Source organism: Chaetodon auriga, chromosome 4 (genome assembly GCF_051107435.1).
Source record: "Chaetodon auriga isolate fChaAug3 chromosome 4, fChaAug3.hap1, whole genome shotgun sequence".
NCBI classification, from domain to species: domain Eukaryota; kingdom Metazoa; phylum Chordata; class Actinopteri; order Chaetodontiformes; family Chaetodontidae; genus Chaetodon; species Chaetodon auriga.
The window spans coordinates 8585407-8607973 of NC_135077.1; the positions used below are offsets into that span (position 1 = coordinate 8585407).

Below are 22567 nucleotides of genomic sequence, written 5' to 3' on the forward strand. Positions count from 1 at the left end.
CCCGTCTTTCTCTTTGTGTGGATGTACGGAGAGAAGGAGGTTTTCGGATAAAGGAGAAAGGAATCTGCGGTGGAAAATGAGGGTGAGGAGAGACTGATGAGGTGTATGATGAAGAGAAAAACTGAAGTAGACGAATAAAAAGATTTTAAAAATGCTGTTACAGGTACAAGTACTGTACTTCAGCTACTTGTTTTTCATTTGAGTTTTCTGAATTTTCTGTGATCTTCAACTACATTTCAAAGGAAACATTGTACTTCTTACTTGTTTTTTTGGAGTTACTAGTTACACTAAGCATACAATGATTTTACAGTTTACAAGGTATCTAAAATGAACTCCACCTCAAGCAGCGCTACAATTTCAGCCTCAAAGCTGAAATGTCTATTACACATTTATGCAACAGTGATAGTAATATTATTTTGGTATATTTTGGTAAAACTTCTCTACTATTACTTAAGTATACTTGAACCAAGTAATTTTTCATTGTGGCTTTACTAATTTTACCTGAGTACATGATCTGAGCACTTCTACCACTGGTGAAGGATATTTCAAAATCATATTATAGGCACAGTAGAATGCACATCCAAGAAGGTAAACAGGACAGAACAGTCAGCACAGGACAGATGGAGAGAAAAATATGGTCCATGAATAAATTAGAGCGAATGCATTCGTAGGAGTCGAACTGCAGTTGTGTGGACTTCGGGTCAGCACAAAATTATATCTTGAAAACGTGAAAAATAAGTTGGAAAAAAACAAATGTCTGTTGTGAAACATATTGCTCACTGTGAGAAACCCAGAGAGAATCATCTCCCGACTCTGCAGCTCAGCTCGAGTTCGGCGTTTTTTGCTTCAATCTGCTCCAAACAACTTCAACCTCAGGCAGCTGCTCACAGTAAAGGTGCTCTGATAAATCCAGTGCACGCTTCACATAAAGTTAGCAACTACCTGGTGAACATAGTGGAGCATTCAGAAGCTAAAGAGCTAAATATTTTTGTGCTGACCCAAAGTTTTTTTCCCAGGTGGCTGGTGGAGACCAAAAATAGAGCTAAAAGTTTTATTGTACTTACATTCATTGAGGGGCCAGAAACATGACTCAAACAAATACTTTGTATGCGTCTGTGCATTTGCTAATAGGTAACTATTTGCTATAAACTCTATATAAGTGAGGTGAGAATATATTAATCTTGTATTAAAAGCAAACAAACCTTGGACAGTTTTGAACTGAAGGATGTACAGTGATCATCATTTGAAGGATTATGCTACAACATCTAAAAAATGTATGTGGCAAAATGTATGGACACAAAATGTGTGTGAAATGTTAGTAGAAGAAAATGTCACAAACTGAACTTAAAGAGGCTTTTTAAAAAATCACATTTTTCTTTAATGATCTGTGCTCTTGGACGAGTAAGTAGTCTTGCAACATAGATTAGCATTATAAGAAAGAAGGTCAGAGAACTAGTAGCGTCTGTATGTTTCAAACATGAATTATTTCTATTGTGCTTTTGTCACTAATAATCTACGTATACAACACACTGCTCACAGGAGGACGGACACATCCTACCACATCTAAATGCTACAACACATTAGGAAAATGAGTTGCTCTCTCGCTATTTGTGCTTTCCTTCAACGTCATTACATTCACAGGGCTTATGAAAAAAGATCTACACGATGTATCACACATTGTATAAAATATATTTCATCCTACATAAATCATAACAAAGTGGTAGTTAATAACACTAACATGGAAAAGTGCTTTTACAGTATCATTCGAGTTGTACAAAATCTGTATATATTTACAGGTGATGTATAGAGTAGTAGTAGTGGTTGCTGTGTGTTCAGGATTCAGTCGTTTCATCTCACAGGTAAGTTTCACATGTGAAGCTAAGGTCAGTCACAAGGACAGCAGCTCGAGCGCTCGGGCTGCTTACGCAACACACCAGCCGAGCAGCCAATATAGCACCCTCCCTCTCCCTTTCCCTCAGTTCATATGTTTTCTCTTTTGACCCACATACAGTATCTCACAAGCTCTACTCTCTCTCTCTCTCTCTCTCTCTCTCACTCACAGAGTCTGAATACTGAGGTATGTGGTTTGACTTCACAGGAAATGGTCTCACATTCTTTAAAACTTGTCCATCTGAAGCAGACTACAGGCAGCAGGTGGGTGTTGGTACACGCAGGAGTTGGCGGAGGTGAGGTTTAGCAGACAGTATGGTGGGGTGACAAGGGGCTGTCCAGGGTCTCGGTCGGGGACAGGTCTGAACTTGAGCTTTTAAACATGGATGAGATGTGGAAGGCCTGGGGAGCACACAGACAAATGCTCAAACATGAAATTTGAACGCTGACATGTGGACACACACGGTTGAACAAAAACATGCAGGCAAGGTATACTGACCACCCAGTAAGCAGTGAGGGCTCCCTGTATGTAGCCTGTTATCACGTCGGACGGGTGGTGCCTGTAGTCTGAGATGCGGGTCAGACCTGTGTAGACTGCCAGCAGAACCAGGAAGAACTGCAGCGCCGGCCTCAGCAGCCGAGCCCCACGCCATGTCAACCGCGCCTGCAGGTAAAACTATAGGACAAAAACAAACGTGATGTTACTGTAAATGATGACCAGTTATTTATTCTTCAGTAATGGGCATATTTTAATATTTAGGAAAACTATCCCGGACTGGTAGAATTTAACACAGAGTCCCTCAAAGAAAATGTAGCTGTTATCTGACAGTTGTTAAACAGTAGCCGGCGCCTTTACTTACTAAGAAAGCCTATATTCCTGATTTCCCTGGTTTAAGTATATTTCGTCATATTCTGTCCGTCTTTTTTTGCTCTTGGTGCTACTTGTGTTAAAGCAAACTCAGTACTAATTACATCAGTACAGTCAGTGATGTCACACCACTCACTGTGATGTATGTGTACAGTCGGATGTACTGCAGTAAAAAGCATGTGGTGGTTTGAAGAGCTTGGTGTGGGGCTGTGTTTCCTGTGCTGCCTTTTTTGGCAGAGGCTGGCCGTGGTTCTCCAGGTGGCTGGGAGCTGGCTCCTACTCAGCTGGGACTCGTCACAATCAGCACAGTATAAAGACTGTGGACTGCTGAAGACTCGTCGCCACATTGTTTCTGCTGCTGAGTGGTATTGTTGGCCAGTTGCCAGTGCTATGCATGTTAGTTATTATTGAGTGTTTGTTCTGTGTCTGCTGTTGAGTCCAAGTCCTACCTGAAACATAACAATGCATCAACTAAAACAAAAAGTCTAATGGTAATAACTCCTGTTATTTTGGTTTATATCATGTTTTACACTTAACTTGAATTGCCACATGGTGAATCTGGAGAACCCTGAGAGGTTAGGACTCTGTGTCAGTTGCCCATCTGTGTTGCCAGCATTGTTTTTGAGAGTCTATGAAAACAGAAATGCTATCTAAAACTAATTACTTGCAGTTGGTTTGGTCATTATTTAAGTACTGGCTTTTATCTGGGAATTAAATGTGAACATAGACACAATTTCCCTCCGGATACACAAGATATATCTATGTACACTGCGCAGTGTTTGGTGCACTTGATGGAGCTTCCAAGATCTTAAGATTTGGTGAAAACAAAGACAATCTTGTTGGTGCTTATTGGTGTTTTTCATCTTCCCTGTTTGCTCACACTGAATGGAATTTAACATAAAGAAGGGCAACAGTTGGAGGACGTAATCGTGAACAAGCAAGCCAAGAGTGTGCACACAAAAGATGACACACACATTAATATGCTGCATGTACATATGCAGGCACTGGCATGGATACACACAGCCCACCATAAACACATATAAATGCAGGAGCTTGCATGCATGCACACACACACACACACAATAGAGGAGAGCAGCGAGGCAGTGAGGCGAGGTCACACTCCTCCCACAGCAGAACAAAGCTGTCTCTGTTTGTCCTATTTCTCCTTTCAGTCCTTCTCTTTCTCCCTCTCCTCTTTCATTCTCTCGCTTTCTGCTGCTAACTGGACTGATGATGGCTCCCTGCTCCTTTCATTCGGTCTCTGCATTTTGTCGAGATGTGGTAATAGGAAAATGGAGAGACAGTAAATTGTGCTCGCCAGCGTTTGTGAGTGTATGTGAGAAAATGCGTGAAAGCGAGAGCCATCGATAGACAGAGAGGTAGATAGAAATACTCACTGCTAAATAGAGCATTGTGTACATCGCAAAGGAAGCGTGGCCAGAGAAGAAGGACTTCCTAAAAAGTTGGAGAAGTATTTAGAATTACACAGAACAAAAGAACAACGTATAACACATATGTAGTGCATAAACACACACACACACACACACACACCTGGCCTCCTCCTCCAACCGGTGGTCAACTTGGCGGCAGTTCACTGTTGCAACGTATGTCCCAGGTGTGCAGTTTAGCGATGCATACGTGACACCGCACACAGACAGGAAGTGCGGTCGCAGCCGCCCAACGCTCAGCTTGGCCATGTTGGTCAGTGACTGGCCGACACAGCAGCCGAACAGGAAGCAGCCCAGCTCCTTGTACAGACAGGACACATACAGGTTCCTGACGAAGGCCTTGGAGTTGACGCCTCTGAAACGAACCCGGTAACACTCCCCGAGGGCGATCTGGAGGTGGACACATAGTCAGAAGCATGATGTTACATTCCCCTCATCCCTCTCGTGACATGGGACATAATGTATAGGTGTACGATGAATAAGGGACTGCTATGACAGGGACGATCAGGGTGAGGAGTTTACTCACAGTGAGGCCAGTGATGATGATGCCACCAGCGATGAGTAATTCGTCTGATATGGCCTCTTGGTGCAGATAAGGATAGGTGATGCTGGGGTCCCCGCACATGAAGCCCCTTTTGTAAGGACTCACTGCCTTCAGCTCACACGCAAAGAAAGGGATGGAAGCTGCACATGAGGAGGAGGAGGAGGAGGAGGGAGATTATTCGATATCACAACAATTCCCAGCGGGAGTGTAGATATTCCTCTTTGTGATGAGAAACTAGAGATGATGCGTGGGAGCAGAAACGAGGAGCAAAGCTAGAGGATGAGAAGAGGAAGTGGGGAGGAATCTGCAACCTGAAACATGCACGCCTGACTTTCCAGCGCTTCACTGCCATCCACACATAAATACGCGCAGATACGGGCTGGATACTATTTGACATTTTTCGATAGAAGTGCCAAAATAACACCTGTGGTTCTGTATCAAAACCAAAATGATATTTTTGTGATACTTTGAGGAAACTAGGGATGTTTTTCTACAACTGGCTCTGGGGATGGCGATTTCGGTCAGTCTACCACTTTGGTCCAGAGTGAAATATCTCCACAACTATTGGTTGGATGGCCTTGAAATCTTCCACAAACATTCATGCTCCTTAGAGGATGAGCCCTACTGAGTTTGGTGATCCCCTGACTTTTCACTCTAGTGCTACCATGAGGTTGACATTTGTGGTTTTGAGTAAGTCTCCATGGACATTCACGTCACGCTCATGATGAATTGTATTAACTTGGAAAACTTTGGTTTATGGCCAAACTGATGCCATTCCCATCAGTCTCAGCTGCACTTTGTGTTCTAGCGCTAATTAGCAAATGCTAGCACGCTAAACTGAGATGGTGACAAATGGCATTCACCTGCTTAACATCAGCATTTTAACCCTGCCATTATGAGCAATGCTAGCATTTGGTTCAGAGCTTTGCAAGTACAGCCTCACACAGCTGCTAATGTGGCTGTAAACCCTTTTAACTGTTGTCAAAACACAAGCAGTCATAAAAGAACTTTGGCTTAAACTGGCAAATGTAGGATTCTGATATGACTGATGATTTCGATTTAATACTAAAAAGCAGCAGCGCAGATGTAATGCCCTAGTCTATATCCTTATCGCGCACCAGGAGGCACACATTACATATCTCCTTAATTACAGTTGAAAGCAATAAGGTCTAAAACAGACAGAGGTAATATAAATGTGAAGCTGTAATAAAGCTGACAGCGGACTTTTTACATGCAGAGACAGAGGAAAGGAGAGAAGGTCACATGAGGAATAGTTTTACAGGAAAACAAGGGTGGGAACCTCGAGTTTTACCCTGGAGAACCCGGCTAGTTAGACAACCATTAGGAATGTGAGGGTCTGGAAATAGAGGAGTAAAGCAGGCAGAGCTCAACAGAGACCCGGTTTGAACTGCGCATGTGTGTGTGTGTGCGTGTGTGTGTGCGCATTTCTGTTGATGAGGAGAGAAAGGATGGTTGTTTGTGACTTCAGTTCAACTCTTCCCTACAAAACAAAGAGCAAATGCCGCAGCAGACCAGAGCCAGGACCAGCCTCACACTGTCTCTGTTTGTCTTTGGATGTCCTTCCCTCTCTCTCTCTCTCTGTCTGTGTGTGTGTGTGTATGTGTGTTTCTGTCTTGCATCCCTGCACTCACACAGTGGAGACAGACAGACACAGACTTCTAGCACGGCTCGCTCCCTTCTGCAAATGTCCAATCTGTTGTTAATACAGACTACCTCTCAGTACAGCTTTTTCCAATTAGCCATCGTTACATAAGCACCCTCCTGTCACATATAGGGGTCATGGGAGGGAGGATCAGCACTTACAGTTATGTGCACGCATGCGCACGCACATACACACACACACACAGTTTTCATCACTTTTAGGGGCATTACATAGACTTACATTAATTTCCTGAACACTTACTCTAACCATAACCTCTACTTCCCTAACCTTTACCCTCACCTTAACCCAATTCTTCACTCTAAAATTTCATGATTTACATTATGGGGACTCGCATTTTGTCCCCACAAGAACGGCAAGTCTCCACAATGTAACAGACACACACACACACAAACACACACATGGGCAGCAGAAATAAAAGACATATACAAAATGGCTCGTAAATATTAATTCATCGATTCGGCAACGTGAGTAATACATGACCACGCGCGCACACACACACACACACACACACACACACACACACACACACACACACATTTATTTATTTATACCAGATACAATTCCCTCTGGCCCGGCTTTACCCTGAGAACTGGATGTTGTCATGGAAACTGTAGAATTCCCTGGGCAATGCACGAGCCAGCTGGCACGGAGCGCTCGAGAGCGCGCACGAGTAGAAAAAGAGGCATGGATACATGTATGGACAGAGGACTTGAAAAACTTTTTTTCTCCCTGTTTTCTTCCATTCTTGCCTGTTCTTGCGTACAGCCCTGGTGTTCACTTGCTGCTCGTCTTCCGCAGATCCACATGGCTGAGTGTGGAGCCGCTGACTGTCTTTGTAAACGTCAGGAAAGTGGAGCAGAACTCAACATGGTTGAAGTTTAACCTCACCAGAGAAACCCATGAACGGGAAGGAATAATACTTTGTAGAGGAACTCATCCGTAGTCCTCAAATCAATAAATTCACCTTGTATGAACGAAAAAAAGTTCAACTCATTGCTCCTTTCACTGTCGATTAATCGGTCATTTTCTCAATTATTCAGTAGATTAATTAAAATGTAAGCAAATAGTGAAAATGACAAATTCACAATGCCCACGATGATGGTACCAGATTGCTTTCAGTTCTGTGATTTCCAGTTCTCAAACTGATTCATTCAACTATCAGCTCTGTAAAATGCGACCTACTTTGCCAGTCTTGTAAAAAGTCCTCCATGAAAACAGTATTTATTTACTGATTAAATTATTTGTCTAAATATACATATTCACGTAACTTATGGATGGATGGACAGAATAACAGAAATACCTTACAATATAATTCCTTCCAGTGAAAGCAGCCTGACAGCACATGGCCTCAGCATTAACCACAGAGTTGTATCAGCACCTCTTTGTCACACATTAACTATTAGAAACCGACACATGGTGTAATGGCGTGATACTGCACAGGTGCTTTTGCGATATCGAGTTCCACTTTGCACATCAATGAAGCTACACAGTCCTGCATTCAACAAGTGAGGTAACAGATTTGAAGGTTTTTTTTCTTTCTCAGTATTTTCATATTTACCGAGGAAGAGGCAGAGGAGGTCTAAGCCGACCAGAAGTCTTCTTTTAGATAAAGCCGGTCCAGTTATTTCCATGAGTTTCTTCCCAGTGCCGTTCTCCATCCCCATCCCTGCTGCGGCCAGGCTGCTCTTATTGTCCGTCAGTTTGAGCTGGAGGTCCGCGCTGGAGACGGCCACACCGGCGCTCTGCGGCCCGAATTTGTCCAACATGACGACTGGCTGCGGGTGAAAGTAGAAAAGTTGTTGGCATCAGAAAGTTGGGAGCGGCACTGAGCTACTCGTGTGCAGCGCTGCGGAGAGACACTAAGTAAATCCACAAGTTGGCACAGTATTTAATATGTTCCCCGCGGCACGCGCTGCGTCGCTGTCAGACAATAAATGGTCTTTTTTGCTCATTTTTAATTTCATCACATCGTCTGCAGGGCTCGCCCTGACTCGTTGCAGGGCATCCGTCACCTTGAAGATATGCAACACGGTAGAGCGGAAAACTCCAGACTGGTTGCGAAACAGACAGTCATGGATATGATCTCTCTCTCTCTCTCTCTCTCTCTCTCTCTCTCTCTCTCTCTCTCTCTCTCTCTCTCTTCACTGAATTGATATGCTGTGAGTAAGGTGCGTACGTCCACCTGGGCTACAATTTCCACGAATTTTGCTCAGGCATCAGATATGTGTCATATCTGATGGTGTTTGATGCAACGTAGGAGATCATTTCCCCAACTCCATGATTCACCTTTCACCTTTTCAAGTAAGACCTACAGGCGAGTTTACCAAGGAACAACTGAAGTAGCCCAGACAAAACTTTTCCTGATGGATGAGCAACTCAAGGATCAGAAAAAAATCGACTGTTTTGATTAAGTAGAATCTGATTCATAACCTGTAAATGTGCAGACGGACAACTTGTCATCTTTCTATCAGCATCATGGCACGTAACACACTCCTAATTGCTTCTTTAAACTAGTTGGCTCCTAGTGTATAAATTGGCCTAATGCGAACTTCTGCAACACCAGGCTACCTCTGAGTGAGGTGCCACTTCTCTATTTAAAGGATTTACAGTACAACAGATATTAATGTTTGAGAAAAATATGCACTAAAATGGGATCAAAGGGATTTTTCACAACCTGGCAACTCAAAAAATGTTCTTATTAATGGCTTACATGGCCCCTATAAAGCTGTAGTGAATGATTTAGTAATTAAAGGAATAGGTAAACATTTTGGGAAATATGCTTGCCACACGTTAGATGTGACGCTCATGATCGTACTGCAGCTGCAGCCAGCAGCTAGTTAGCTTAGCTTAGCACAAAGACTGGAAACAGGGGTCAACAGCTAGCCTGTCCAAAGGTAACGAAATCTACCAGCACCTCCAAACTTCACTCGTTAGCCTCTTATATTGTGTATGCAGTGGGTTTTGGGTCAATACGTGCTACATTATTTCTTGGCTGGAGTCTCTGCTGGTTGTTGTGATGGCGCCCAGCAGAGAAATAATAAAGACATTAATTACAAGTTATAAATTTTTTAAATTAAAACACCCCGAGGACAACTAGATTACTTTGACCATTACAGATTTAGCTGTTTGTTGTATCCTTACTTTGCGATTGCGTTGCCATAACTTATTGTTTTTGTGTCCCCCTCAAATAAGGGAATGAAACATTAGTTCATGAATGAAACAAACAAGAACCTGACCTTAAAAAGGTTTTAAATTCTAACTGTTCTAACGCTGACATCAATATTCACATTGACAAATTAGCTATGTCATACTATTACCACTACTTTATTTCAGGGACACAAACTAAAATGTGCATTTGGAGTTAGTATATGCAAATTAGTGCGACACAAAGGTGGCGTTACAGTATCCAACAAAGAAGAACAGGAAGACAACCAAGCAGAGGGCACAGGACAGAGCAGCCCTGTTCAGTTTTGTTGCATACTGTAAACCCACCTGCTCGCTCAGCTGCCAGGTCGCTAAAATGGATTTGGGATGAGGATTAACATGTTGCCAATAATGGAAGGAGCCCATTGTCTGATCATGTGTCCTATGGGGATGAAGACAAGTAAGTAAATGCTACCACAATGTTGTGTTTGATTACTAGATTTGGTATGAACCTTGTTCTAGTTTTTAGGAATCTATACACAAACTGACTTTGTAATATTATCCTGTCAATATAATCCTGTTTCTTTTTTCTTTCTTTTTTGCTTTAGGAGTGGTTGATTGGGAGTAGCAGATCAAGATCAGACAAAAAAAGATAATATTGTTTATATGTTTTCATTAACAACAGGCAAAATTAGATACAATACAATAGTTTCCTCACAGCAAACAAAAAGTCATGTCATATCCTGCACTGTTTTAGCCGGGAAGGGTTGTAAAAAAAAATAATAATAATGAGCGTGTGGAAAGCTCTGCAGCAGAGCCCTTTAGGACGGATGGGTTCTCTGCTGTAGGGGGCAGCAAAAGCCCCACCAGGGGAGGTTTCATTTGGGTCAGCAATTTCTACTTCCTTTCTCCATGCAGAGAAACATAGAGAGAGAGAGAGAGAGAGAGAGAGAGAGAGAGAGAGAGAGAGAGAGAGCGAGCAGTTGAACTTCAGTAAATGTGAAGTGAAATCAGAGGCAGTGACTTCCCTGTGAGAAAGCCCAGCACATCACGATGGAGGGTTTTTCTGTTTGTTTTTGCTCAGAAAGACCCGTACGTAATCCTGACCACAGAAAATCCAGCAATAGATATGAGTACTGCGTGCTTTAACTGTGCGCTTGTGCAAATGTGTAATTAGATGATCATAAAAATGTGCAAATGTAAATAGTAGTAATCAGTTGTCTTCCGTGAGCCACTCAAAAGCGGTGTGACATCACAGACTCAGTCTGGTCTTTCATCACCGTTCGAAAGGAAATTCTAGTACTCCTCGTAAAATGATTTTCCTCCACATGACACATTACAGCACTCACTGAGTAATGCTTTATGTCACTTCCTGTACTGAAAGGTGGAAAGCAAAGGCCTGGGAGAACTCATGATTTCTTTTACAGGCACTACATCAGTATTCCAGCGTATATACACAGTACATGTATGTGATTTATCCATATAGTCAAAGTGAAACACAATCATTATACACACACACACACACCCACAGAGAGAGAGAGAGAGAGAGAGAGAGAGAGAGAGAGAGAGAGAGAGAGAGAGAGAGAGAGAGAGATCATATCCATGACTATCTGTTGCGCAACCAGAGAGAGAGAGAACACTCCAAAAACACCTCAAATTTAGCAATAATAATGTAAAGGCACATGCAGACAGTCAGGTGTGCTGCTGCTGCTTTTGGGCAAGACTGAGCTTTCCTAAGCAAATATTGAAACTTTTGAGGAATTTATCTTATTGTGTGTGTGTGTGTGTGTGTGTGTGTGTGTGTGTGTGTGTGTGTGAGTGTGTGTCGTTGTGCCTAATGGCATCCTTACTTTCATTAGGGAACAGAAAGCCTGGGTTTTTGGCCTTCAGGACCACATGACCTTCTACAGACTGTATGTTACGCTTCTAATGCTAAGTTTCCCATTTGCTCTGTTTCAAGCTGACTTCCCCATCTCTATCACACCCCCACAGAAACAGTCCCCACATTTTTTCCCATCATGCCCACTGCCTTTCTTAGTTGTCATTCCTCATGATATTTACGGGAGCACTTTTTTTTTTCTCTCAGAATACGTCAGATTATGTCACATGGGTCCATTACATGCAGTGAGAGAAGTCAGATTTACCTGTATACTGCAGTATCACACACAATACAGAACTGCAACAGCAAAACTTCCTGACCTGGGTCAAGCTCTCTAAGAAGAAAAAAATAAAACAAATAACCTCTGCACAGGAGGGAAAAACTGGAGGAAACCTCAGAGAAGGAAAGTTAAAGAGAGATCCCCCCCTCCCAACAGGACCCATACTGTAGGTAGGAAGTGGAAATGAAACAAAATGAACACAAAGATGTAACAGAAGATGAATATATGAAATATAGTAGTTTTGAGGATGTGCAGTTTGATGGACAGTGTCAGGGCAGGGAACATGCTGCCAGTTTGCTCAAAATGTGAAGTCAAAATATTGTCGATTATAGTCAGCAAAGAAGTATTCAGATAAATGAATTGAATGAAGAGGCACACCGCTAACCTTTGGAATGTAAGCAGTACTGTACTTCTAATACTGTGCAATATCTGTATCAGCACCTCCAGGTACTGCAGTACATAAGTAATCATACTTTCCCTCTCTTGACATTTCTAGATTATTTACAGCCAAACAAGCATCACAATATAGTAAGGAAAAAAAGAGTATAAGCATCAAATATATTACACAAACACAAATGCTGTATCCATGAGTCATGCATCGCCATTAATAGTATTGACAATTTGTTGTTGTAGATTATTGTTCTGCATCCGCAAAAATGACAAATGTTCATGTCCTGCCCAATTATTCTGGATTTTTTTGTACACATTTTTCAGCACACCAAATGATGTGCATTCTTTATTACATTTTGAGTAACAAGACATTCATTCTTTATTTTTAAGGTTTTAAGGTTCTTTTATTAGTTTTTAAATGTCTTTACGGTCTTGCGCCTTCTTATTTATCTGGCCTACTTTTACCCTACCAACCCTCGCGGACCCTGAGGTCCTCCGGTAATGGCCTCTGAACCATTCCAAAAGTAAGAACTAAGACACACGGGGAGGCGGCTTTTGGTTATTATGGACCCCGATTGTGGAACAGCCTGCTGGAGAGCCTCAGCGCCGCAGAGACTGTTGATGTTTTTAAAAAGAGGCTCATGACCCACCTTTTTAATCAGGCTTTCAATTGATTTGTTTGATTTATCTTATTCCTTTAATCACGCTTCTTAGCGTATTTATCGTTGTTCGTATCTTATTTTAGTTGCATGTTTTAATGACATGTTTAATTGCTATTTATTTCATTTACTCATTTTATTTTATGTTTATGTCTTAATCCCTTGGTTTTTAGCTCCAGTGTTTCCTCATAGGGGCCTCCCTCACTGGGAACTGCTCCTGGTCTACTGATGGGGGTGCTGCTGAGGGGACGGCTCTGGACTGGATGGCTGGAGGCCTCTGCACCTTGGTGTGGGGCCTCCTGTCTGCCTGGGTCGGGGTGGTCTCGGGCGGTCATGAGCCGGGGGCCCTCTCAATGTGGATGGCCCCCAAAGGTGGCTTACTCCTTATCTTGTCCGTATGGGTGTGTGTGTGGGTGTGTGTGTGTGTGTGTGTGTGCGTGTGTGTCTGTGCATGTGTTTCTGCATGTAGTTATGGGGGCGGGAGGACTGGGTTTTCTTCTTTGTTGTTTTTAGCCTCTGTGAGGCACTTTGTGTTGCTTTTTAAGTATGAAAAGTGCCATATAAATAAAGTTTGAAGTTATTTGATTGTTGTAATTCTTTACAATAGTTACTTCCCGAGGAATTAAACAAAATCATAGCATTTACTTTAGGGCTGCAGGGGTGGGGGGGGATATAATTACTACAACTCACTGGTTTATTCCAGTTGAAACACTGTTTGAAAGTATCATTTGTCAGGTTGTCATAAAAGACAAAATCACATAATTTAGATGTTGAGGAACATTATTTTCCCAATGACTTTGAAGGCTATATTATTAAGTTATTTACACAGAGAGGACTTCTGAAATTTCAAGAGCCCTTGATTAAATCAAAGACAAGATGTTGCAATTACTACAAGTTGCTCAATGACTTCCCACTTTACAGCAGCATTGGTCTTTGAAGACAACGTGTATATATCAGGGGTGTCCAAACTTTTTCCCTTGGAAACCCAAAACCGAAAACTAATGGTGGCCCACAGGCCACAAGTAGACATTGTATTCCACCTACGTCCTGTGTGCCACTCCATCCGCCAATCAGCTGCAGGTGATAATCTTCCTCCTGTTTTCACATTTGAATTCATTTGCAGATTGATAAAATGTATAATACACTGTGTGCTATACACACTTTCTGTAGAAAGCATTTTAATCAAGAGCGGTTTTGTTGATCTCCACAGAAAAGCTGTTTAATTGTCCGTGCTGATGATGTCAGTGTCAGCTTTGACACGTTTAGCTTTCTCAGCAGTAGTTAACCGATAGTCTAAACATATCTCTGAACCTTTGCCAGTGACACTCACTTCCCGTCCTTTGTCTGCTTGTATATAAACATGCACTTCCCTTTCAGTAATAACCACAAACATTCCCTTGAGATTTATATCTATGTAAAATGTGGATCCGATCATCTGACTGTTTTGATCAGCATGGAGCGTTTGAGTGTGATTACCATAAACCTCAGTGTAAACTGTCCTGTACCAGGTCAAGACTCCATGGATTACCATCTGATGTGGGAGGGAAAGCCCTGTCACACTGTAACAATTGATGACAGTGAGATTCAGTGAACCAGAGATCCAAGGTGCATTTATTCATCTTTACATTTACAGCTTATGTCTTATCAGTAGTCTCACTTGCTGCATGCTGCCTACACTGACCCAGCGTTGATTAACAAGACAGAGTTTCATTGCAATCCATCCAATAGTTTTACAGACATTTCACTCAAGACTATATATCAGCTTCATGCTGGTGCTGGAGAAGAAGTCAGGGAATCACCAAAGTGATTGTGATCCGGCATTTGTGAGCCATAAATGCCTGTACAAAATTTTGTGCCAACCTACGCAGTAGATGTTGACATACTTTACTGGATAAGTGAAGGGACAAGTTGTCTTTCTTGATCGACTTGACCTTATTGTTAGTTGGAAGTTTTTTCCGCAATTCCCTACTTTCAAACATTTAAGGTGTGACACTTGAGTGCATTAACCTGATGCTAAAACAGCCTCCACTCCTCTGTGAGGACTTTCCACAAGATTTTAGAGCCTGGTTGCAGGGATTTGTTCCAGTCCAAGAGCATTAGTAGGTCCAACACTGATGCTGCTTAAAGGAGCCTGGTGTAACCAGTCAAGTTTACCCACACCAAAGTGAGAAAACCATTTCTTTATATGTTTTTTGTGCATGTGGGCAGCTTTGTGTTCAAGGGGCCTTGCCTAGACTTAAACCTGGAGGCATACTATTTCAACAACAACAACGACAATTTGTCATTTGGCAGACGCTTTTATCCAAAATGATGTACATATGAGATTTTCATACACAAGCAAGGTTCTAAACAGGAGAGAACAACAAGAGTAAGTGCCCTAATGCAACTTTCTGGTCCAACTGGACATAGGTGCTACGAGACAGTGCTATGAAGTAATGCAAAAAGCGCATAGAGTCGACTGAGATTTTTATTTTTTTTTATAAAACAAGGCGTTCAGTAAAGAGCTTGGTCTTCAGTCTTTTTCTAAAGATCAAGAAGGACTCTGCAGAAGGAATGGAGTTTGGTAACTCGTTCCACCACCGGGGAACCACAGAAGAAAAGAGTCTAGCTAGAAACTTGGGGCCTTTTGGAAGTGGCAGCACCAGGCGCCATCCTGGGCAGAACGTAGTGAGAGGGAGGGAGCATAAACCTGAATGAGGGAGTTCAGGTAGGTCAGAGTGGTTTTGTTGGCAATTTTGTAGGCAAGCATCAAGGACTTATATTTGATGCGGGCAGCAGCTGGGAGCCAGTGGAGGGATATGAACAGCGGAGTGACATGCGTTTGTTTGGGCTGGTTAAATACCAGGCGAGCCGCCATATTCTGTATCATCTGCAAAGGTTTTAACAAGCATGCTGGGAGCCCTGCCAGTAAGGAATTACAACAGTCAAGGTGTGATAGTGTCAGCACTTATACTAGGAGTTGTGTGCTCAGACAGGTAGGGTCTGATCTTCCTGATGTTGTACAGGGCCAGTCGGCATGACCAAGCGACAGAGGTTACATGCATCATGACACCCAAGTTTCTTGCAGATTTTGCGGGAGTGAGCAGAGCTGAGTCAAGCTGGATACTGATCTGTTGTTGTATAGAGGGACCAGCTGGGATGACAAGGAGCTCAGTCTTTGACAGTTAAGCTGAAGGTGTCGCTCCATTATCCATGCCGAGATATCGGCGAGGCATGCTGATATCCAAGCCGAGACAGTGAGTCATCTGGCGGGAACAAAAGGAGGAGCTGGGTATCGTCAACATATGAATGGTATAAGAAGTCATGTGAGCAGATGACTGCACCTAGTTTGGTGGTGTATATTAAGAAGAGAAGGGGTCCAAGCACTGACCCTTGAGGTACCCCTGTGGACAAGCAGTGGAATTTAGACACTTCTCTCCTCCAGGAAACTGCAAAGGATATCCCTGAGAGGTAGGACTCAAACCAGCGGAGAGCAGATCCTGAGAGGCCGATCCTGAGAAGCCGAGCTCAGCGAGTGTGGAGAGGAGGATTTGGTGGTTAACCATGTCAAAGGCAGCTGATAGGTTGAGCAATGGTAGAACAGAGGACTGCCCAGTAGCTCTAGCTGATCGTAGTGTTTCCACTACAGATAAAAGCACAGTCTCCATAGAGTGTCTGCGGCGAGATGGCCAGCAGGAGGTCAGAGGGTATGGGGTCGAGTGGACAGGTAGTCGGGCGAGAGTCGAGCAGAAGGTTGGAGACTTGCTCCTCTGTGACATGGGAAAATGAGGAGAGTGAAGCTCTGTTAGCTGGTGGTATCCTACTGAGTTGGTCAGGCTCACAGAACTGGTTGCTGATGGTTGAAACCTTATCAGTGAAGAAGGAAGCAAATTGATCGGCTATGAGCAAAGTTGAGGGTGGAGGCGGTGGGGGGTTGAGTAGTGATTTAAAAGCAGAAAACAGTTCCCGAGCGTCTTTGGTACCACTGATTTTCTCCTGATAATAAGTGGACTTGGCACTTTTCAGGTGGGAGGAGAATGCAGATAGGAGAGTCTGATAGTCACTGAGGTCAGAGGGATCAATGGTTTTGCTCCATTCTCTCGGCTGCTCTGAGCACCACCCGTTGCTCTGTGATGACACCGGTGAGCCACGAACTGGTGGGGGTTTTACGAGCAAGTTTGGATAAGAGTGGACATAGATTGTTTAGAGAGGAGATTAATGGAGAGCAGAGTGTGTCTGTTGCCTCATTCACAGGGAGTAAGGAGAAAACACTGTGAGGAGGCATGGTTGCCAAGACCTCATTGGAAGGTTGAGCCGGTGTGAGGGACCGGAGGTTTCGTCTGAAGGAGACCATTTTCCTGCCTAGAATATCAATATACGCTGTAGTATTAAGAATTCTCATAATGGGTGTTAAGGAACGGACTTGGACTGCTTTTCCTGCTCATTTTGAGCATTCATTTTTGGAATTGTAAATGACATTGTAAATGTAAATTGTAAACATGGAAGCACAATATTCTTAACCAATGAAACACCAGAGCAGAAATGACTACATGCTACTACAGCTTAATTAAAATGGTAGATGTAGCGTCCAGAGTGACTTTAAGCAACACAAAGTGCTGATTTTCCACGCGCTGATGCGTCACGTAAAAGTCCATCTTTTGTTCCAACAGTTGGAGTGAAAATCACTTTCCCTCCCCTTTCCCTCGCAGCCACGAGCTCTCTCTCTCTGTCTCTCTGTCTCTCTCTCTCTCTCTCTCTCTCTCTCTCTCTCTCTGTCTCTCTCTCACTCTCTCTCTCTCTCTCGGGAAACACATCTTTTTGAGTTGTTTCTGCCTCACCCCTCTCTCGCACATGATGTGGATCTCGTGCATCTGTCTCCGTCGAGGCTTTACGCTGTCTGTGCCATGATAAGATTGAAATCTGATTGGCTGGCAAGGGTCTGATCAAGATACCAAGATACCCACAGACAGACTTTTTCACTGTGCGTCGGAATGTGATGAGGATGGAGGCAGCGAGTCTTCTCTCCCTTTCGTTTTCCACCGCATGCACTGCCTCGTCAGGGCGCACTTGCGCAACAGCAGTGAGATCTGCGGAAAGTCTGCGCGTCTAGTTTTCTCACCTCGTGTACATGCAACGAAGCAGGGAGGCGTGTGTGAGGAGGCGAGAGGGAAATCCATGACTTCCGCGTTTTTCCTCCCTGTCTGAAACTGACTGTATGGTAGAGTAGAGTATATAAGGACACCGCGGTCCTCAGAGTGGCGACACTCACCTAAAGACGCGGACAGGACTGTGCTGCTGTGTGGACGTAAAGCACCTGGAGCTGTACAACTTCCAAAGCTTGCATTTGCAACCTCAAGCCTTTTATCCACAGAGCCTGAAAAGTGAACGGAGTGGACACTCGTCCCGAAGCTTCAGCACTCTATCGATTGATGGGACAACAAGAAGAAATGGATGTTGAGTCACTCCAGAAGAGCGGCCGTCGGCGAGGAAACTGCCTGGACGTTTTCCTCGTCATATCTGTCATTTTTCTGTTTGTGGCGGTGGCAGCTGTGGCTGTCGGCGGATCGATGGCTGTGCTCGAGCTGCGGTCCAAACTGGAGCCCGCGCGTCCGTCCATTGGGGTTGAGGCATTAAAGCTGTCAGGAGATGCACCTGACCCAGTATACAAGGTAAACAAATGATTCAAATCAGAACAATGAGCTGTTTTTCTTTTCTTTTCTTTTCTTTTCTTTTCTTTTCTTTTCTTTTCTTTTCTTTTCTTTTCTTTTCAAGTCTGACCCACGTCCTCCGCACATTTGAACTCACATCTGTCTTCTTTTCTCTTTCTGTCAACAGATGCAGAACTTTGCCTATTTGGAAGCCACCTCAAGTAAGTCTACTTTTATTTGCTAGAAGTGGCCAAATAACAAAAAAAGTTTATGGACAGAGTCACAAAATTATAGCCTGCGGACATTTAGAGTAGTTAGATAATAATGGTGTGTTCCTTTAAGGTCATAGCGTCTCATTTCCCCTTCATGGGCAAAGTGTCATTTCCAGTCATTAAAGATAGCCTAAAGATTGTTCATTTGCATGTGGTTCTTAGCTGTATCAAATCCACAGCAGACAGGAATGTAACTTTTACACTTGCACTGTGTGAACCTCATCTAAATGACACCTGTTTGTCTCCACCTGCAGGCGAGTTGAAGACCTCCACCATGCAGTGGGCTCCAGTCGCGTATGGTGCTGGGACATCTGTAGGAAACAACTTCTTGTTTGACGCACAACAGAATTCTCTGAAACCTAAAAAGGTGGGGAACTACTTCATGTTCATTGATCTCAACCTCACCTGCACCTTCAACTGCACCGCAGGCCACCTCAGCGTGCACATAGGCGACAAGCTCACCTGCGAGGTGGAGCTTCCAGCTGTGGCAGATAAAACACCTGTGAGCAGGAAGTGCTGGACAGTGAGCCGGATAGATGGGCAGAAACTGTTAACTCAGATGACTGTGCCAAAGGAGGGACTGCAGTACTGGAAACTGGAGCTGAGCAGCTCCCGATTCGGGATGTTCCTCGTGGACTAATGTGGACACTGTAGTGGCACTACTGCCATCAAGATGCAGATCTGCCTGTGACCTGTGGGTCATCAGTGAAGAGCAGCTCCAGTCTGTGTCTTCTGAGGTGAAAACGGGCAGGCGCTCCTGCCATTTCCAAAGCTCTGATGAGGTTTATGGCAAACTCAAGGTGTAAGAATAGGACGTTCTGCAGGATCTTAAGGTGGAATCTGAGGAGAGGATGCATTTATGACGATGCAACAGCAGATGAAAAAGACTGGACTCTCACCTCATTCTGTATTATTATGTTTAAATGTTACTCTGTATATTATATATTTATTTGGTGATTATTTAGTGAATTATTTATATATGTATATTTATAATTGTCTTGCTGTTTTTTATAGATGTTTATTTTGATGTAGATATCACTACATTAGTGTTGATGTGCAATACACTGAAAGTTTAATCAGCCTACACTGGGTTAGATATGAATATTTGGCTCTGTTTTCATTTTATAAATGGATGGGCTGACAAAAATGTGTGACTGATACAACTCTGCTCCAAAACCCCTCCAAGGCACAAGCTCCGCAGGAACTTCCGTCAGATCTAGTCAAGCAGAGTCATGTAATCTCTTACGGCAAATGAGCAAGTGCAAATGAGTAACAACGACGAGTAAAGCTTAAAATAACTTTTACAGAAACAGTGTCCCATTCAAATGATGCTTCCATAATGAAAACATGACCGGAATTACTAAAACAGCTTCTATATGTGGACTCATGAATTGAGAAATGTATTGTTTTTGAAAAATATGTAAGTCCTATGGACAAACTACACATTGGTGAATGTATTTCATGCAGTCCATATTAAACATGGAAAGGTGAACACTGAGACGATTTTAGTGTGACAAGTAGAAAATGACGTGTGAGAATGGTTGTGACAGTTTCAAGTCTAGTGTATAATAAGAGTACAGATAAAGGAAAGTTCGTTCTGTTACGTAGTCAATACTGGGAACTGGATGTACATCACATCCTGTTTATTTACCATACAGTGTGGTTAAGAAAAAAAACTGTGGGGCAGCAAACCAACACAAGTAACCTCCTGTGTTAGATAAACGCGAGGTGCAGATGTTAAGTGACAAAAAAAAAAAAGAAGCCTCCCTTCGTGATATTCGAGTTATGGCCTTCATTTTATCAGCACAGGCACGAAGCGGAGGGCATGCTCACATGTTTGCATCTGAAAGGAAATGCCAAATGCAAATCGAAAAGTTATGGTTGGATTAATGAGTCTATGTTGCGTTTGAAGACAAATCCACCTTTTATGCATGTCACAAAAATGGATCTGCTTTCCAAATCAATGAATTAATATTGACGAGCCATTTTGTGTATGTCTTTTATTTCTGATGCCTCTGTGTGTGTGTGTGTGTGTGTGTGTGTGTGTGTGTGTGTGTGTGTGTTTTAAACTTGTTTGCCCTTCGTTTATTTGCTTAATGGCCGCTCTGTCTTCAACGGTACTGATTCCCCAAATGAGAAATACATCAAGTACAATTCATTGTTTACGTTCAAAGCTACATTCTAGTAGTGATGAGCAGCTGCCTTCAGCTTTACAGCGTTTTATAGTGACTTTCAGCACATTATTATCATTATTATTATTATTATTACAATTTTACTGTTTTGTTTCACTCTCACTGGCTCATATTTTTGTTTTCAGCAGCAGCTGTTTTCTAAGAAAAAAAAATCTAAAAACCCACTGAACTCTATCTGCTCAGCACCAAATAGCTGACAGACAAAGTTAGTAACTAGCTGGTGAACATGGTGGAGCATTTAGCAGCTAAATAGACAGATATTTATCTCAGGAATTGGTAGAGACCAAAAACAGCTAAAAAAAAAAAAAAGAGTGATTATCAAATTTTATTCAACAGGTAAATCTGTCAAACATGCTATTCCCATAATTATGCATAAGTTTAACATAATTTCTATAAGTGAGTTATATGAAAATGTGCCCTCATGCAGTTGCCATGAATGGGGAAATTAGCTATAGAGACCAAAACCTTTTTTTTTTTTTTTTTTTTTTTTTTTATCATGTTTCTGTCTGCTGTAAGGTTGGGCATTTTAATATGGGGATCTACGGGGATTGGCTGGTCTCTGCACTGGATTCGTTTTTCAGCCCTGGAAGTTGCCACTTGGTACTAATGCTTTACAAATGCAGTTGGCAGTTTGAACATGCCCAATGCAAAACCTTCTGCTGCTCTCTCTGCTGCCTCATATCTTTCCAATAAGCCCTTTTCACAAAACCCTCAAGTTCAGTGGCAGTAGAAAGAGTCGCTTGCCCTGTGAATCCTCATCCCTCGTCGGGCCCGCTCTCCACTGTGCTTTCGCAGCCCCAGGGCAGAGTGCCCCAGGCTTCAAGGGCAGCTGCTACACCATCTAACAGCGGGATGAGAGGATGGTCCAGACATCCTTTTCAGCTGCCTCAGCAACCCTTGCTTCGGTGGTGAAGGGCAAGAAACAGCAGAGGGCTTGATTTTGCCTGGAGAAGGGCATCTTATTATTGGACTGTCACACCAACTACTAATAACACTGGACTGGACTTGCTCATCTTTGTGCCAGCGAAAGCCAAATGACCAATACACACACACACACACACACACTTCTCTTTAATGTGTAAGCAGCCTTTTTATGTTGCAGTATGGTCAAGTTTGAGCTAATTTGAACTATTTTACAACTGTTCAGTAGTTTAATCTAGAACAATGCATCATATTTTATGATATATGCAATGTAATTAAAATCAAAGTGACTAAAAACTGTTTACCTCTGAAAAGTGTAGTGAGTAAAAGTATAAGGTGGCACAAGACAGAAGTACTCCAAAGAAGCACGAGCACATAAAAATTGTGCTTCAGTACAGTATTTGAGTAAATATACTTGATGCATGTCAACAGTGCAAAGAATGCGCAACATGAGGTGTTCTTTGCAAAGTGTTCACACTCAAGCTGCAAAAGCGTAATCTCATTGTGTGTTTGTTTCACTCAGATGCACAGATGTTTATCTGTGTCTCAGGGCAGGAAATGACCCAAATAGTTTAGCAGCATCTGAGGTCAGTTTTTCCACTCACCTACCTGTCTGTCTACCTGTCTACATGGTTTCCTGTGCCTTCACACCATTTTCATGCATTTTTTACACTTTTTGTTTTGTTTCTTTTTCCACCCTCATTCCCTGACAGAATTCCCTTTCTGGCTGCTGAACGATCCTTTACTTAAAATTTCTGTACTTCTATAT

General features: G+C 42.8%; 2 protein-coding genes across 2 annotated transcripts; one reads left to right on the plus strand and one right to left on the minus strand.

Moving 5' to 3' along the window:
- Nucleotides 1-1351: 1351 nt before the first annotated feature.
- Nucleotides 1352-8487, minus strand: LOC143320131 (phospholipid phosphatase 3-like). Its single transcript, XM_076729580.1, has 6 exons — nt 7993-8487; nt 4733-4890; nt 4310-4596; nt 4156-4213; nt 2390-2566; nt 1352-2292 (listed from the first exon to the last, which is right to left on the minus strand). Exons 1-6 carry the CDS (start codon nt 8198-8200, stop codon nt 2194-2196), a joined length of 987 nt encoding a protein of 328 aa, XP_076585695.1. The 5' UTR covers nt 8201-8487; the 3' UTR covers nt 1352-2193.
- Nucleotides 8488-17903: 9416 nt separating this feature from the next.
- LOC143319783 (uncharacterized) lies at nt 17904-20745 on the plus strand. The gene is made up of 3 exons (XM_076728998.1): nt 17904-18434; nt 18601-18634; nt 18940-20745. Exons 1-3 carry the CDS (start codon nt 18195-18197, stop codon nt 19323-19325), a joined length of 660 nt encoding a protein of 219 aa, XP_076585113.1. The 5' UTR covers nt 17904-18194; the 3' UTR covers nt 19326-20745.
- The last annotated feature ends 1822 nt before the right edge of the window (nt 20746-22567 follow it).

Excerpts from the sequence above, each read along its gene's own strand:
- LOC143320131 (XM_076729580.1), bottom strand. The coding sequence starts at position 8,200 with ATGTTGGACAAATTCGGGCCGCAGAGCGCCGGTGTGGCCGTCTCCAGC. Across the intron at positions 4,597-4,732 it reads TCATCATCACTGGCCTCACT|ATCGCCCTCGGGGAGTGTTA; the intron begins GTGAGTAAACTC and ends GTCCACCTCCAG. Across the intron at positions 2,567-4,155 it reads ACACAATGCTCTATTTAGCA|TTTTACCTGCAGGCGCGGTT; the intron begins GTGAGTATTTCT and ends TTTGTCCTATAG.
- LOC143319783 (XM_076728998.1), top strand. The coding sequence starts at position 18,195 with ATGGGACAACAAGAAGAAATGGATGTTGAGTCACTCCAGAAGAGCGGC. Across the intron at positions 18,435-18,600 it reads CACCTGACCCAGTATACAAG|ATGCAGAACTTTGCCTATTT; the intron begins GTAAACAAATGA and ends TTCTGTCAACAG. Across the intron at positions 18,635-18,939 it reads CTATTTGGAAGCCACCTCAA|GCGAGTTGAAGACCTCCACC; the intron begins GTAAGTCTACTT and ends CTCCACCTGCAG.